Source organism: Ylistrum balloti, unplaced genomic scaffold (genome assembly GCF_031769215.1).
Source record: "Ylistrum balloti isolate Yb309-2 unplaced genomic scaffold, AGI_CSIRO_Ybal_v1 Utg370930, whole genome shotgun sequence".
Lineage (NCBI taxonomy): Eukaryota > Metazoa > Mollusca > Bivalvia > Pectinida > Pectinidae > Ylistrum > Ylistrum balloti.
Window position 1 is genome coordinate 44867 of NW_026782526.1, and position 13818 is coordinate 58684.

The following is a 13818-nucleotide window of genomic DNA, read 5'->3' on the forward strand; positions in this document are numbered from 1 at the left end:
CGAGGTATGTAGGTAGGCAGCGAGGTAGGTAGGTAACGAGGTACGTAGCAAGGTTGGTAGGTAGGCAGCGAGGTAGGTAGGTTGGTAAGTAGGTAGGTAGGTAGCGAGGTAGGTAAAGAGGTAGGTACGTAGGTAGTGAGGTAGGTAGGTAACGAGGTAGGTATGTAGGTAGGTAGGTAGGTAGGTAGGTAGGTAGGTGAGAAGCTTGGTAGGTAGGTAGGTAGGGAGGTAGGTAGAAAGATAGATAGGTAAGTAGGTAGGTAGGTATTTATGTACGTACGTTGCGAGGTAGGTAGGGAGGTAGGTAGGTAGGGAACGAGGTAGGTAGGTAGGTAGGTAGGTAGGTAGGTAGGTAGATAGGTAGGTAGCGAGGTAGGTAGGTAGTGAGGTAGGTAGGTAGGTAGGTAGGTAGGTAGGTAGTGGGGTAGGTAGGTAGGTAGCGAGGTATGTAGATAGGGAGGGAGGTAGGTTGGTAGCGAGGTAGGTACCGAGGTAGGTAGGTAGGTATCGAAGTAGGTAGGTAGGTATCGAGGTAGGTAGGTAGGTAGGTAGGTAGGTAGCGGTAGGTAGGTAGTAGCGAGGTAGGTAGTAGCGAGGTAGGTAGGTAGGTAGGTATCGAGGTAGGTAGGTAGGTGGTGAGGTAGGTAAGAAGCTAGGTATGTAGATAGGTAGGGAGGAAGGAAGGTAGGTAACGAGGTAGGTAGGTAGAAAGGTAGGTAGGTAAAGGTAGCGATGTAGGGAGGGAGGTATGTAGGGACGATTGAGGTATGTATGTATGTAGGTATCTAGGTAGAGAGGTAAATTTTTGCTAGTTTGAAGAAATGAAAAACATTGTGTGTATGTTCCTATCAAATAAAACGCTTCCTCCTTCTCACTCATAAATTATTATCAACGAGGTTCGACATCAAGGTTTCGCTGTCCTAGTCAAGTCGGTTATCGTCAACAGGAAACAGAGGGGAACAATCTTGCTGACCTTAGATATTCACGAGACGCATATCACAGTAATAACTTATGGTGTCTTATAGGAGATTCTATATTCTTCTGTTAAGAATGGACACAGTGCCCAGAACGCTGGCAAAAGGGCATAACTTGTGTCGATGTTTAAAAAGAAATGAAATTCAAAAGCCTCTTCCAGAATTTATTTTCATTATATATAGAAATACATATCAATTCAAGACATAATGTTAACATCGCAATCTTTTCAACTATATAACAGAATGTAGGTCAAAGATATGTCACAAAATCTTTAACTTGAAGGTCATCAGGTTTTAAGTCAAGTGCTAATTTACAACAAAATAAAAGTGTTTATTTCTTAGTCAGAAGATACAAAACCATACGTGTTTATTAGTCAGTCGGTAGATACAAAACCATACGTATTTATTAGTCAGTCTGTAGATACAAAACCATACTTATTTATTAGTCAGTCGGTAGATACAAAACCATACGTGTCCCTTAGTCAGTCGGTAGATACAAACCCATACTTATTTATTAGTCAGTCGGTAGATACAAAACCATACGTGTCCCTTAGTCAGTCGGTAGATACAAACCCATACTTATTTATTAGTCAGTCGGTAGATACAAAACCATACGTGTCCCTTAGTCAGTCGGTAGATACAAACCCATACTTATTTATTAGTCAGTCGGTAGATACAAAACCATACGTGTTTATTAGTCAGTCTATAGATACAAAACCATACGTGTTTATTAGTCAGTCTGTAGATACAAAACCATACTTATTTATTAGTCAGTCTGTAGATACAAAACCATACTTATTTATTAGTCAGTCGGTAGATACAAAACCTTACGTGTTTATTAGTCAGTCGGTAGATACAAAACCATACGTGTCTATTAGTCAGTCTGTAGATACAAAACCATACGTGTTTATTAGTCAGTCGGTAGATACAAAACCATAGGTGTTTATTAGTCAGTCTGTAGATACAAAACCATACGTGTTTATTAGTCAGTCGGTAGATACAAAACCATACGTGTTTATTAGTCAGTCGGTAGATATAAAACCATACTTATTTATTAGTGTAACGTAGATGTTACCTACGATGGTATTTATGTTCTTGTTCTGTCTATGCTCGGTGTCAAATAGATGCTTGGATTGATGTTATATTTACAATCACATAGCCAAAGCAATCAGGAGACTAAGATCTGTTCTGGCAGTGGAAGAATTCACACCTGTTAGCGGTAGGTGTATAGCAACATCATTGAGCTCGTGTACGAAGCATAGTTGAGGGATAGGGCTGAAATAGTGGCTTTTACTCCACCAACCTCACTGTTACACGCGTTGCGACTCATTGTCGAGCAGGTTATTTAATCCACTGGTAGAAACTCACTTTATCACTCGCGTGAATAGCCTGGGGTTTGCTGGTCCACCGTGCGTTGCCATAACGGGACGTGAAAGCAAATAGGTTCGCCGAGTGTTGTGTATGAGTATGTAGAGCAGTAGGGGTTACGCCCCTTTGTACAGTCGCTGTGAGTAGCTTGCTCAGTGGTGAGGTGCAGTGAGCAAGTGAGCGTTACGGCTCTTTGTAAATAGTTCAGTGAGCGCTGAATGTTACAGCTCATGGTATTATATAGTTTAGGATTTAATTAATTCGTAGCAAGTTTATAGGTTAAACACATAGTTATTTATATTTGTAATTGATAAACTGTAACTTTAGAATAATTGTTATCTAACATAATTCTGAGCTCAGATAAGCTCTGACATATCTGTATATATTTGCATTTAAGGCGTTATGCTAGGTTAATCAAACTGTGAACTCAAATACAGTGATTTCGAGAACTGACTCGTAACGAACCCCCCTTTTACGTTACATTAATTGGTTGCAGCGGTGGGATCACTGTAACACAGTATTTTATACGTAGTTCCCGAAAATACGAGTTTACCTAAGCTTGGACAATAGTAACTCGCTATGGATGTTTCTAGTGAGGAGGATGGGGGTAGAGACATAGATGCTCGTTTGGAAGAGCTTTTTGGCACTTACAGAAGTAAGGAGGCTGTAGACAGGGCAAGTCCGTTGAGAGAAACACCTCGTCACAGATTTTCAGAAACTTCGCCTGAGTCTGGATACCGGTCCAGAGCTAGCTCCTAACATCAACTGCACGACATGAGCATAGACAATAGTTTTGGTAATAGTGGGAGATTGTCCTCAGCAGCTGAACTCTCAAAGTCTATTGATGAGGAAATCAAGTCGATGAGAGCACAGCTTAATGATATGAAAATCGAGAACGATCGACTCCAAACTCCATTGTCTAATCCTATGACGTCACGGCATCAACGTCGTGTCAAATTTAGGAATGACTACTCCAATGTGCCCAATCACCCAAATATTACTCAGCGGCGCGCCAGTAACAGGCCAGCTGATATTAAGGAACACCAAGATTTTGAGTCTGCGTCGAACCCTGGTCAACTGTGTACAAACACTGTAAAAGTGAAGGCCTCCACATTCGATGGGACCACGTCCTGGAGAGACTACAAGTCTCATTTGTGAGGCTTGCGCCCGCAAAAATGGGTGGACAGAGAAACATAAAGGGCTTTACACGGCAGTGAGTTTGAGGGGACAGACTCAAGGGATCCTTGGTGATCTACCTGTAGGAGGACTACCAATCACTGGAAACTGCTTTGGAAGAAAGGTTTGCTCCCCCTAACCAAAACGAGCTACATAGGATACAGTTGTTGGAGCGTAGACAGAAGGCTGGTGAGAGCCTACCCGAGCTAGGACAAGCCATACGACGGCTGGTTAATTTAGCTTACCTCACGGTACCATCCGATGTGAGAGACACCTTAGCTAAGCAGCAGTTTATTGAAGCTCTGATCGACTCGGATATGAGGATACGGATCAAGCAGTCAAGACCTGTAAACCTGACAGATGCAATCCGTTTGGCCGTGGAATTGGAAGCGTATAACCGAGCAGAGAAATTTGGGAAAGAAGGTCGTTCACATTTACGCATAGCATCGGCTGAGGTTGTAGAGCAGTCTACCGTTGCAGCTGTTGCTACCACCGCAGAGATGAGCAGTTTTCAGAGTACTCTGGAGGGACTTGGGAAAAGGCTAGATTCATTACAACAAGAGGTCAACACAATAAAAGGAAAGACAATGAAGAAAAATGACAGTCAGCCTCAGAAAAAGCGGTGTTATAAGTGTGGAGAAGATGGTCATATACGACCTAACTGTCCAAAGAACAAAATAGTGGTAAAGCGAGCAAGCCACAGGACTCCTCCAAACCTTCAGCCAAACCTCTTCGGGCCCGGAGGAAAAGGAAACCAAATGCTGGAGTAGGTATATCTTCTGCTGTGCATGAAGCTGGTCTTTGTTTCAAAGCAAATTGTTCAGGGACTGGAGACAAAATTACTGGTTGATACCGGTGCTACTATAACTTTGATCTCAAAGGAAGTGTATGATCGCTTACCAACCTCGGTAAAGCCGACATTGAGGGAAGTTGAACAGGATATTCTGGCTACGAATGGCACTAATCTAGATGTTGTTGGGAAAGGAGGATTTCTCTTTAAATTGGAGGGGTGCGAAGAGACATACTTTGAGGCAGTAGTAGCAAGCATTGGTACAGACGGAATTCTAGGCTTAGATTTCATGCAAGCCAAGAAAGGAGTCTTAGATCTCCGACATCGATGTTTAACCATAGACGACTATGCTGCTGAGATGAAATATGAGGGAACGCTTGGGTGCTTTCGAGTCTATGCATCTGAGAAAATCAACCTACCCGCTTCTAGTGAAAAGATAATTTCTGGCAAGGTGTGCTTCCCTGAAGGAAGACAACCAGAATGTAACAGCTTCATAGTGGAAGCGAACGAAAGTTTCTTGAGAAATAACAAAGCATTAGTGGCTAGATCTGTAGAAGCCAAATGCTCAGGGGTTCCAGTAAGAGTAATGAATCTTACAGAGGAATCACAAGTCATATATCCTGGAACATCGATAGCTCAATTGACCCAGGTACAGAGTGTTTTGAGTCCTAGTCCATTGAGTAAGGAGAATGCGGACATCGAAGAATTAAGGGTAGACTTGAGGTCTGATGCAACTCTTAATGTAATAACGGCGCTTAATGTAATAATTATTACAATAAGCGTTGCAACGGCTACGCTTAATGTAATTAAGTTATTTTTATTACATTAAGCGGTGCAACTGTTATGTTTAATGTAATAATATTTTTTATTACATTAAGCGCCGAAACTGTACTATTGACAAATTTAAGAAGGTCTTTAGTGTAATAATGTCCGAAATGAAGGGGGACATATTGAGTCTTCTGTTTTGTATTGTTATGTCATTTTGGGTATTATTAGGGCCACACATCGAGATGCGGAAGCCCTATAGGAATCACCCTGTTCGTCGGTCCGTCTGTCCATCCGGATGTACGGACGTCAGCACTTTTGTTTTCCGATGATAGCTTCAGTTATGATTAGATTATTGATAAGAATGTCATCAAACCTCGCATGTGGCTAAAATGCCAGTTACCTCACTTTTTGTATGCATACACATTACGATGATCCCCGTCAGTCGTGTCATATCAAAGACGTTTAAAATGGCACTTGAAGCTTCCCCCCTTAAAACATTAATACTGCAAGGAGCAAGGGACTGAACGGCCTGGAGTCAGTATAACGGTGTGGGTAATGGGTTGGGTACTTGTATTGAGTCTGCCATGCATGCCATGTACGTATGATATTATCTGCAAATGACTTAAGCTGTTGCGCGGACGTTAATCGGCAATACAACACCACCCTTTCAAGGTCACGCAATCAAAGGGTTATTGCTTTAAACCTAGGAGGTGATAGGCTACATGATCACGGGTCGCAACGACCTAGACCGTTCGGCCACCGATACCCCCGCCCCTCCAAACCTTGACGGGAACATACACCATTAAAGTATATTATTGCTATATTATCTTGTAATCGACACGCAGTGTACTTCCGTAACAGTATAAAATTGTTACGTTAGCGGTAATTTAAATACAACCACAACACTTAATGTAATAAAAAATAATTATTACATTAAACGTAACGGTGCCAACGCTTAATGTAACTATTATTACATTAGCGCCGTTATTACATTAAGAGTTGCGTCAGTCGGAGCTGTTAATTGTTATCACTGACATCTGTCTGATAAAATCTTTCGAAAAAACCAAACTTATGATTACGTTATCATGTAATGGGAATCGAATTTACTGATGAGCTATGTTTTGTTTATCTAAGGACGTCTATTTCTTAGGTAAACATTAATGTAATCACAGAGAATGAAGATTCCATTATGGAGTTGCGGGTGTCGTCGATGAAGCAGAAGACGCTTACTCTTCCGGAAGACCTGGTTTTATTCTTGTACGTTTTAGGAGTCTCCGTGTTAACCTTTCTTTTGTTCATGTTTTGCCCTAGATTTACGAATTTAAGTTTGGATTAGGATTATAAATACATGTTTATATTTTTTGTGTTTTTTGCCCAAGTTTTATTGAATGTGATGTTATTTTATGAGTCTTTATCATTGCGTATCTTTCATGTTATACTTGCTTGTAGAATCAAACTGCGTAATCTCGAACTTGTATAACTCGAGCATCCCGTTTCAAAGCATTTCGTCTAATTCGCCGTATTTTTCACTTAATATTTGATCAGACTTTAATCGAATACTCGAATAAATCAAAGTTTTTCAGGCGGTTCCGCCGACTTTGAAGAAATGATGTTCGCCTGTATCTCTTCAGTACATGTAAAAATGCACTATGATAACAAGTAAAAACATTTTTTTACAAAGGGTAGGACTTGAACAAAACAAGGAGAGTCGTGTAAAGAATGTAACTGATACATAAACATCAGGTCTATCTATTGTTCTAAACCAGAAAACGGAGATAATCCGATAAAGTGCGTCATGTTTTACACTTTATAAAGTGTCCAGGAAACATTGCATCTCATTCAAACAATGGAATTAAATTTTGTACAATAAATAAACACTTTCATCATCTGTGGCGTTACTGATTCAGGCTATTTTATGTTAATAAATCTTGTCTATCACTCGAAAAAATCATAAATCTTGGAGTGAAAATAAATTTAGGAAATACCAGTTTTAACAACTTTTATTTCCGTTGACATTTCAATTTGGTATTTAACAAAAGAGAGATTTGTTTAAATGCCAAAATCTAACAGAATGAAGTTAGACAAGGTTAAACTTTGGTTGAGGTCACAAGCCATCAGTTGCATAGTTAACCAGCAGCATTGTCTACCTCGATTTCAGATGGAGATAAATAAGTCCGTGATATAATGCAGCCAGTATAACGAATAACCAATACATTGACAACATCTCAGCAAAATTGTTATTAAGAAGTATTTATTTAGCAAATTTAAGTTATAAAATCGTGAAATATCAGCATGTTGAATCATAAAATAACAGTAGAAATTAAATTATGACAATAAGATGTTGAACGCAATCAACAAGAAACTATTTATTTCGCCGATGATTTTAGTAACGTCCTTAAATTGTGTTGTTTGAAATGTGAAAGAAATCCGAGCATAATTAAAGTATCCATTCGAAAGATATTTAGCGTATTGATAGAAAATAGAACCAATCTGAATGGCCATGCATAGCAATCCTTAATATGAAGATTAATTATGATGGTGTTCGTGAGAGTGACTGTAGCCGTCGTCGCCCTCGTTGCGGTGATCACTGTCGTGTACGTCATGCTTGTTATCATGACTCTTATGATGATGCGAGTGAGTGTGACTGTAGTCATGTTCGTCCTTGTGATCTTCTTGGTGACTATCATTGCCATGACCATCGTTATGGTGATCGTTCGTGTCGTGGTGATCGTCCTGGTCATCCTTGTGATGATCAACCTCGTGATGATCACCATGGTCATCGTTGTGATGATCGTCATCGTTGTGATGATCATCGTCGTTGTGATGATCGTCATCGTTGTGATGATCATCGTCGTTGTGATGATCATCGTCGTTGTGATGATCGTCATCGTTGTGATGATCGTCATCGTTGTGGTGATCGTCATCGTTGTGGTGATCATCGTCGTGATGGTCATCGTCGTGATGGTCATCGTCGTGATGATCAGTGAGACTTCGCCCGATGACGCAGCACGCTATTGGACCTCCGTGGCTACCATGGCTGTCATCAGCGCCGGAATTAATCTGGATTAAAGTGAGGAGTAAAATGAAATCGAACTCTTCTTCTGTCTATCACGTCTTCATTTGTATCAAATATCATACCTTCATATCTATAAAGATTAAATCGAATTTTAACTGAAAAGAAAACCATGTATATCTTGGTAAATATTTGTATAAAAATTTTTTGATACAAATTTGAAATGACATAACAAACACTACTTACGGCAATAGAACGGCCGATCAGATCAAGTAAATCAGCATGGACAGTACCGGTGTGTTTATACAGGGTATGGTCATCCCCTTCAATATTACCGAGATCGCCGGCGTGACTGTCATAATAAAGGCAATGTGTTCAGTACGAGAATAAACATGGGTTTCGGAATTGTAAATTTATAGCTGACTACAAGAAAATGATAATATAGTTGTATAATTTTACATTTTCAATAAACATTGCCAAAAAGCAAACATGTGTTTTTATGTTGTTGGTCTGATATGGACGGGTAACGGTAGCTCATTGTGTATGATGCATACCTTTATACAAGGATAACAGGCTATCTAAGCCAAGCAATGACCAACTGAAATATATCATTATCTCTGCAGTATAATTGTTTCTAATCTTCTCACGTATCTTTGATTTAGCGTTTTGTTGTAATAAAGGAATCTTACTTCCTTGTCAAATAAACATCATTATTAGTAGTAAGATATATATTTCTTATAATATGCTAACAATTTATTTCTTGAAATGAGTAGTGAAATAACGTACCGATGTAATAAACCGAGGTTCACACATATGCTAATTTCTGGTCAAATACTAGTCTAAAATGTAAACGCCCCTATCACCTCAATGGAAAAAAGAAACCAGTACGTTTAAGACTTACAATATAATCTTAAAATGTTCAAATGTTATTTGAAAGACATAAATGGACATATAAGTTTACCCGGTCTTCGTAGTTGTTCATAGAGAATAGATGTCGATGTAGTAATATATATTTAAAAGCTTGAAACGCTACATTAAAACTTCAACATTATGATAGGTGAAAAGACGCTTAAGATGTACGCATAGTAACAACTATAGCAACCTACATACGACCATATTTACCTATTACCAGCTTCAATATGGCCTTTGGTAGGGGTGTAGGGACCTCCGAGAGAATTACAGCCATTCGTCATGTCGCCTATTTCGTGTATATGCACACCGTGTGGTTGATGGGGCTTCAGATTCTTGAGGTCGTAAATGATTTTAACGTCCTCGTGATCGGGCTGTAATAGCAAATGGAATTATCAACGTACTGATCAATAAAAGTATCCAAGGTTAACCATCGAAAGTGCTCTGTTATGACCAATAAAACTGACGTGGTTGAGACCATCACAAGTAAAAAACAGAAACAAAATACCCACAGGAAAACATAATCATAATCCAACCTCAGGTTTAATAAAACTAAGGCAAAATATGGACAAAAGAAATATCTACAAATAGTCTCCAGAAATAAGTACAAGACGAATAAGACCAGGTGTTCCAGAAAAGTATGCGTCTTCTACTTCTGCGACGACACATGTCATGTAAATCTTTGCCATACATGTAAGTAATGTCACATGAGAGAACAAGGTATACAACAACAGGACCAAAAGGCAAACTAACGAGCATCAAACACGTCCAGCTTCATATCGCACATATAATATTTCTCAATGAAATCACTATGACGACCATAAAACTTCCCCATAATATCATTAATCTGATTATTGAAACCATGTGTTACGAGTTTGCCTTTTTTGACGACTTTTTCTTGCACGTAATAATGACAGCACGTTATTGAACACCTAATCCATCTCTATATGTAAACATTACCTAATTCATCTCTACATGTAAACAACACATTTTAGGGAAGATAATAAGTGATGTTTTGGTAGCGAAACTTAAAGTTGTCTATCTGGTGACAAAGTTGTTTTGGAAGCGAAAATTAAAGTTGTCTATCTGGTGACAAAGTTGTTTTGGAAGCGAAAACTAAAGTTGTCTATCTGGTGACAAAGTTGTTTTGGAAGCGAAAATTAAAGCTGTCTATCTGGTGACAAAGTTGTTTTGGAAGCGAAAATTAAAGTTGTCTATCTGGTGACAAAGTTGTTTTGGAAGCGAAAATTAAAGTTGTCTATCTGGTGACAAAGTTGTTTTGGAAGCGAAAATTAAAGTTGTCTATCTGGTGACAAAGTTGTTTTGGAAGCGAAAATTAAAGTTGTCTATCTGGTGACAAAGTTGTTTTGGAAGCGAAAATTAAAGTTGTCTATCTGGTGACAAAGTTGTTTTGGAAGCGAAAATTAAAGTTGTCTATCTGGTGACAAAGTTGTTTTGGAAGCGAAAATTAAAGTTGTCTATCTGGTGACAAAGTTGTTTTGGAAGCGAAAATTAAAGTTGTCTATCTGGTGACAAAGTTGTTTTGGAAGCGAAAATTAAAGTTGTCTATCTGGTGACAAAGTTGTTTTGGAAGCGAAAACTAAAGTTGTCTATCTGGTGACAAAGTTGTTTTGGAAGCGAAAACTAAAGCTGTCTATCTGGTGACAAAGTTGTTTTGGAAGCGAAAATTAAAGTTGTCTATCTGGTGACAAAGTTGTTTTGGAAGCGAAAATTAAAGTTGTCTATCTGGTGACAAAGTTGTTTTGGAAGCGAAAATTAAAGTTGTCTATCTGGTGACAAAGTTGTTTTGGAAGCGAAAATTAAAGTTGTCTATCTGGTGACAAAGTTGTTTTGGAAGCGAAAATTAAAGTTGTCTATCTGGTGACAAAGTTGTTTTGGAAGCGAAAATTAAAGTTGTCTATCTGGTGACAAAGTTGTTTTGGAAGCGAAAATTAAAGCTGTTTTGGTACTGACAATTCAAGCTGTTTTGGTAGTTACAGTCAAAGTTGTTTTGGTAGTAACAGTTAAAGTTGTTTTGGTAGTGACAATAGAAGTTGTTTTTAGTTTGAACGGTTGATGTTTTCTTTCATCAGTGTAATACTGTAATCTGTGATACTTAACCTGTAATTCCACAAATCCGCGTGAGGAAAATTGCTGTACGGAAACAAGATTGCAATAAAATTGATAAAAAGTGACATTTTCTACTTACCTCCTGAGTTAACTCGACGTGACCCCTAATTCTGTAGGCTAGATCTGGTGTTTTTTTATTGGGCATCATCTCGCAGTGAGCATGGATTACTGACAACAAAATCAAAAATGGCTTTTACAAAAGTCTCATTTACATAAATTGAATGTCAAAAGGAATCCTAACTTTAAAACTTTAACAAGTTCTGCCGTGTATCACAATTTAGTTTATTTGTAGTTTGCACTTGTAAATGAAGGGGATTACCTACTTTTCTTAGCGGGTACTTCTGGTTTATGCTTTTTGCAGCATCCGCCTGAGAGTTTCATGTTGAGGTAGATATGTTCTGCATTTTTGTAATGTTTGGAATTATCTTTGTCATGGTGATCATCGTCATGGTGATCATCGTCATGGTGTTCGTTATCTTGTCCGTGATCCCCGTCTCCAGAATGATCATCATTGTGGTTGTCATCTCCGTGATGATCGTCGTCGTGGTGGTCATCAACGACGGCGACTGGAGATTCATGGTGGTCATCTCCTGAGTGATCCTCGCCGTGGTGATCGTCGTCGTGGTGAACCTCTCCGTGATGATCGTCGTCGTGGTGGTCATCAACGACGACGGCTGGAGAGTCATGGTGGTCATCTCCGTGATGATCGTCGTCGTGGTGGTCATCAACGACGACGGCTGGAGAGTCATGGTGGTCATCTCCGTGATGATCGTCGTCGTGGTGGTCATCAACGACGACGGCTGGAGAGTCATGGTGGTCATCTCCGTGATGATCGTCGTCGTGGTGGTCATCAACGACGACGACTTGAGAGTCATGGTGACCCCCGTTGCTTTGGTGGCCATTGTGACTCTTATCCTGATAGTCATTTCCAATGTGGATGTGAACACCATGACCTGCCTCTTCCAGTTGGTGGACTTTCTTAGATAACTCTTCCACCTTATGTTTCAGATCTGCTACCTCATCCACAATAGCAACGCCTAGAAACATAACATAAAACGGGATAGTTTAGGGTGAAGATGTTAAAACAGTTTGCAGTTTAGTTAAATACCGGTATTAAATTTTCTGGGATTTGGTTCACTTCTTAGATCGATTTAATGAAAATTGGTTAAATGTGTTAAAAACTGTAACATGGCACATTATGTGTTTCTAGGACTGTCACCATGGAAACATTATGAAGGCATCTGAAATAAAAAAATGTCTTATTATGGTGAAAGTTTAACACACACACACACACACTCACTTGTAAAGAGAATGTAACGACATTATCATTGATTGAACCAGAGAACATAGTGAAGAGCAGATATCTATTATAATAGAGAAAGTCATTTATGTAATGTCGAGTATCCAGAATTTTTTTTGGAGATAGATAGATAGAAATACCCCGTACTGCACCAAACCCTAACGATGCTTATATATGAAACTTAATAATCAAGTATAAGACATACAAACATCCCTTTAAACATCAGTGAACAATGCCGATATTGTCTGTGATCATATAAGACTAGAACGATTTTATGCGCATCATATATGAAACTAGACATCATGTGTGAAATATATTGCCGATTTTGCCTTCAGTATCAATGATCACCTGGGTTGTCATATCCTTAATTTAAAACAAACTTACTTCTTCGACGTCTTTTAGACACTCGTCTGGCATCATTCAGATTGGCCGACAGCAACGCCACCAGGGCTAGAATCCACAGTAGTCTCATGGCTGGTACCTTGAGTGTCAATATTAGCTGCTGAAACAACAACTGATGAAAAGTACAGGTAGGTTTGCACAATTTATAGTCTTTATTATCTATGTCGTTACCTTGAGAGAACAGAGGCTATGTGTGTTTATGTGATACGTCAACAAAATATGTGATAACAGGCGGACAACGTCCATCGTCTGGCTTCTGATGGGTTGACACACTAACTTTTGTCCCAATGTGCAAAAATACATTAATGGAGTGTTCACCCTAAACTAGGTCATGCAGGAAACGTAAGATATTTGGAAATAAAATTATATTCTTCTGTTCTTGCTACAGTGCGAAGAACTGAAAAAGAGCTGAAGGAAAAAGACAAATATAATTTTTTGAAAACAAGACCACAAGTTTTCTGGGTACACCAATTGGGGAAGAAGGAAAAAAGGTAGTTGAATGGATGTCACCATTGACCAGATATATCTATAGTGAAAGACATAATTGATAAGTCAATAAAGCATAATGGAAAACGTCGGTATACAATTATGTATAAACCAAAACAGTACAGGGTTGTATGAAGGATTGTAATATTCAAGAATGACAAGCTAACAGTACGTCACTAGAAATGTCGTATAATACTTTTTGTGACTTCTCACCGCCTTGGAAAATTAATTTACGCTGAACGCTTCAGTTTCTTATGAAGGAAGTGAATTTCGTGCTTTAGTTTTGGGCGAAATACTGCATATAATATGAATAAAAAACACTGACATTCTAGAAACTTTATAATGTCAACAGATATCCTATTCGATAATTATGTGGTAGGTTACGGTACCAGATTCCATGACAGAGGCGAAGTCATATTAGTATGGATATGGATGCATTATTTTATATTCATCTTTACTATAAAACATAACAAGAAAATAACAACATATCAACATAATCATA

At 38.8% G+C, this 13818-nt stretch overlaps 1 protein-coding gene across 1 annotated transcript; it reads right to left on the reverse strand.

The window, feature by feature from the left end:
• Positions 1 to 7602: 7602 nt before the first annotated feature.
• Positions 7603 to 12900, reverse strand: LOC132559539 (histidine-rich glycoprotein-like). Its single transcript, XM_060224168.1, has 6 exons — positions 12813 to 12900; positions 11452 to 12165; positions 11208 to 11296; positions 9211 to 9372; positions 8336 to 8446; positions 7603 to 8136 (listed from the first exon to the last, which is right to left on the reverse strand). The coding sequence occupies exons 1-6, from the start codon at positions 12898 to 12900 to the stop codon at positions 7603 to 7605; spliced, it is 1698 nt and encodes a 565-aa protein (XP_060080151.1).
• Positions 12901 to 13818: the final 918 nt, after the last annotated feature.

What these genes read in the sequence shown, in the direction of transcription:
- LOC132559539 (XM_060224168.1), bottom strand. Translation starts at nt 12,900, where the DNA reads ATGAGACTACTGTGGATTCTAGCCCTGGTGGCGTTGCTGTCGGCCAAT. An exon ending in GTCTAAAAGACGTCGAAGAA is followed by an intron (nt 12,166 to 12,812) that starts GTAAGTTTGTTT and finishes TTATGTTTCTAG; the next exon opens with GCGTTGCTATTGTGGATGAG. An exon ending in ATATTGAAGCTGGTAATAGG is followed by an intron (nt 8,447 to 9,210) that starts TAAATATGGTCG and finishes TGCCTTTATTAT; the next exon opens with GACAGTCACGCCGGCGATCT.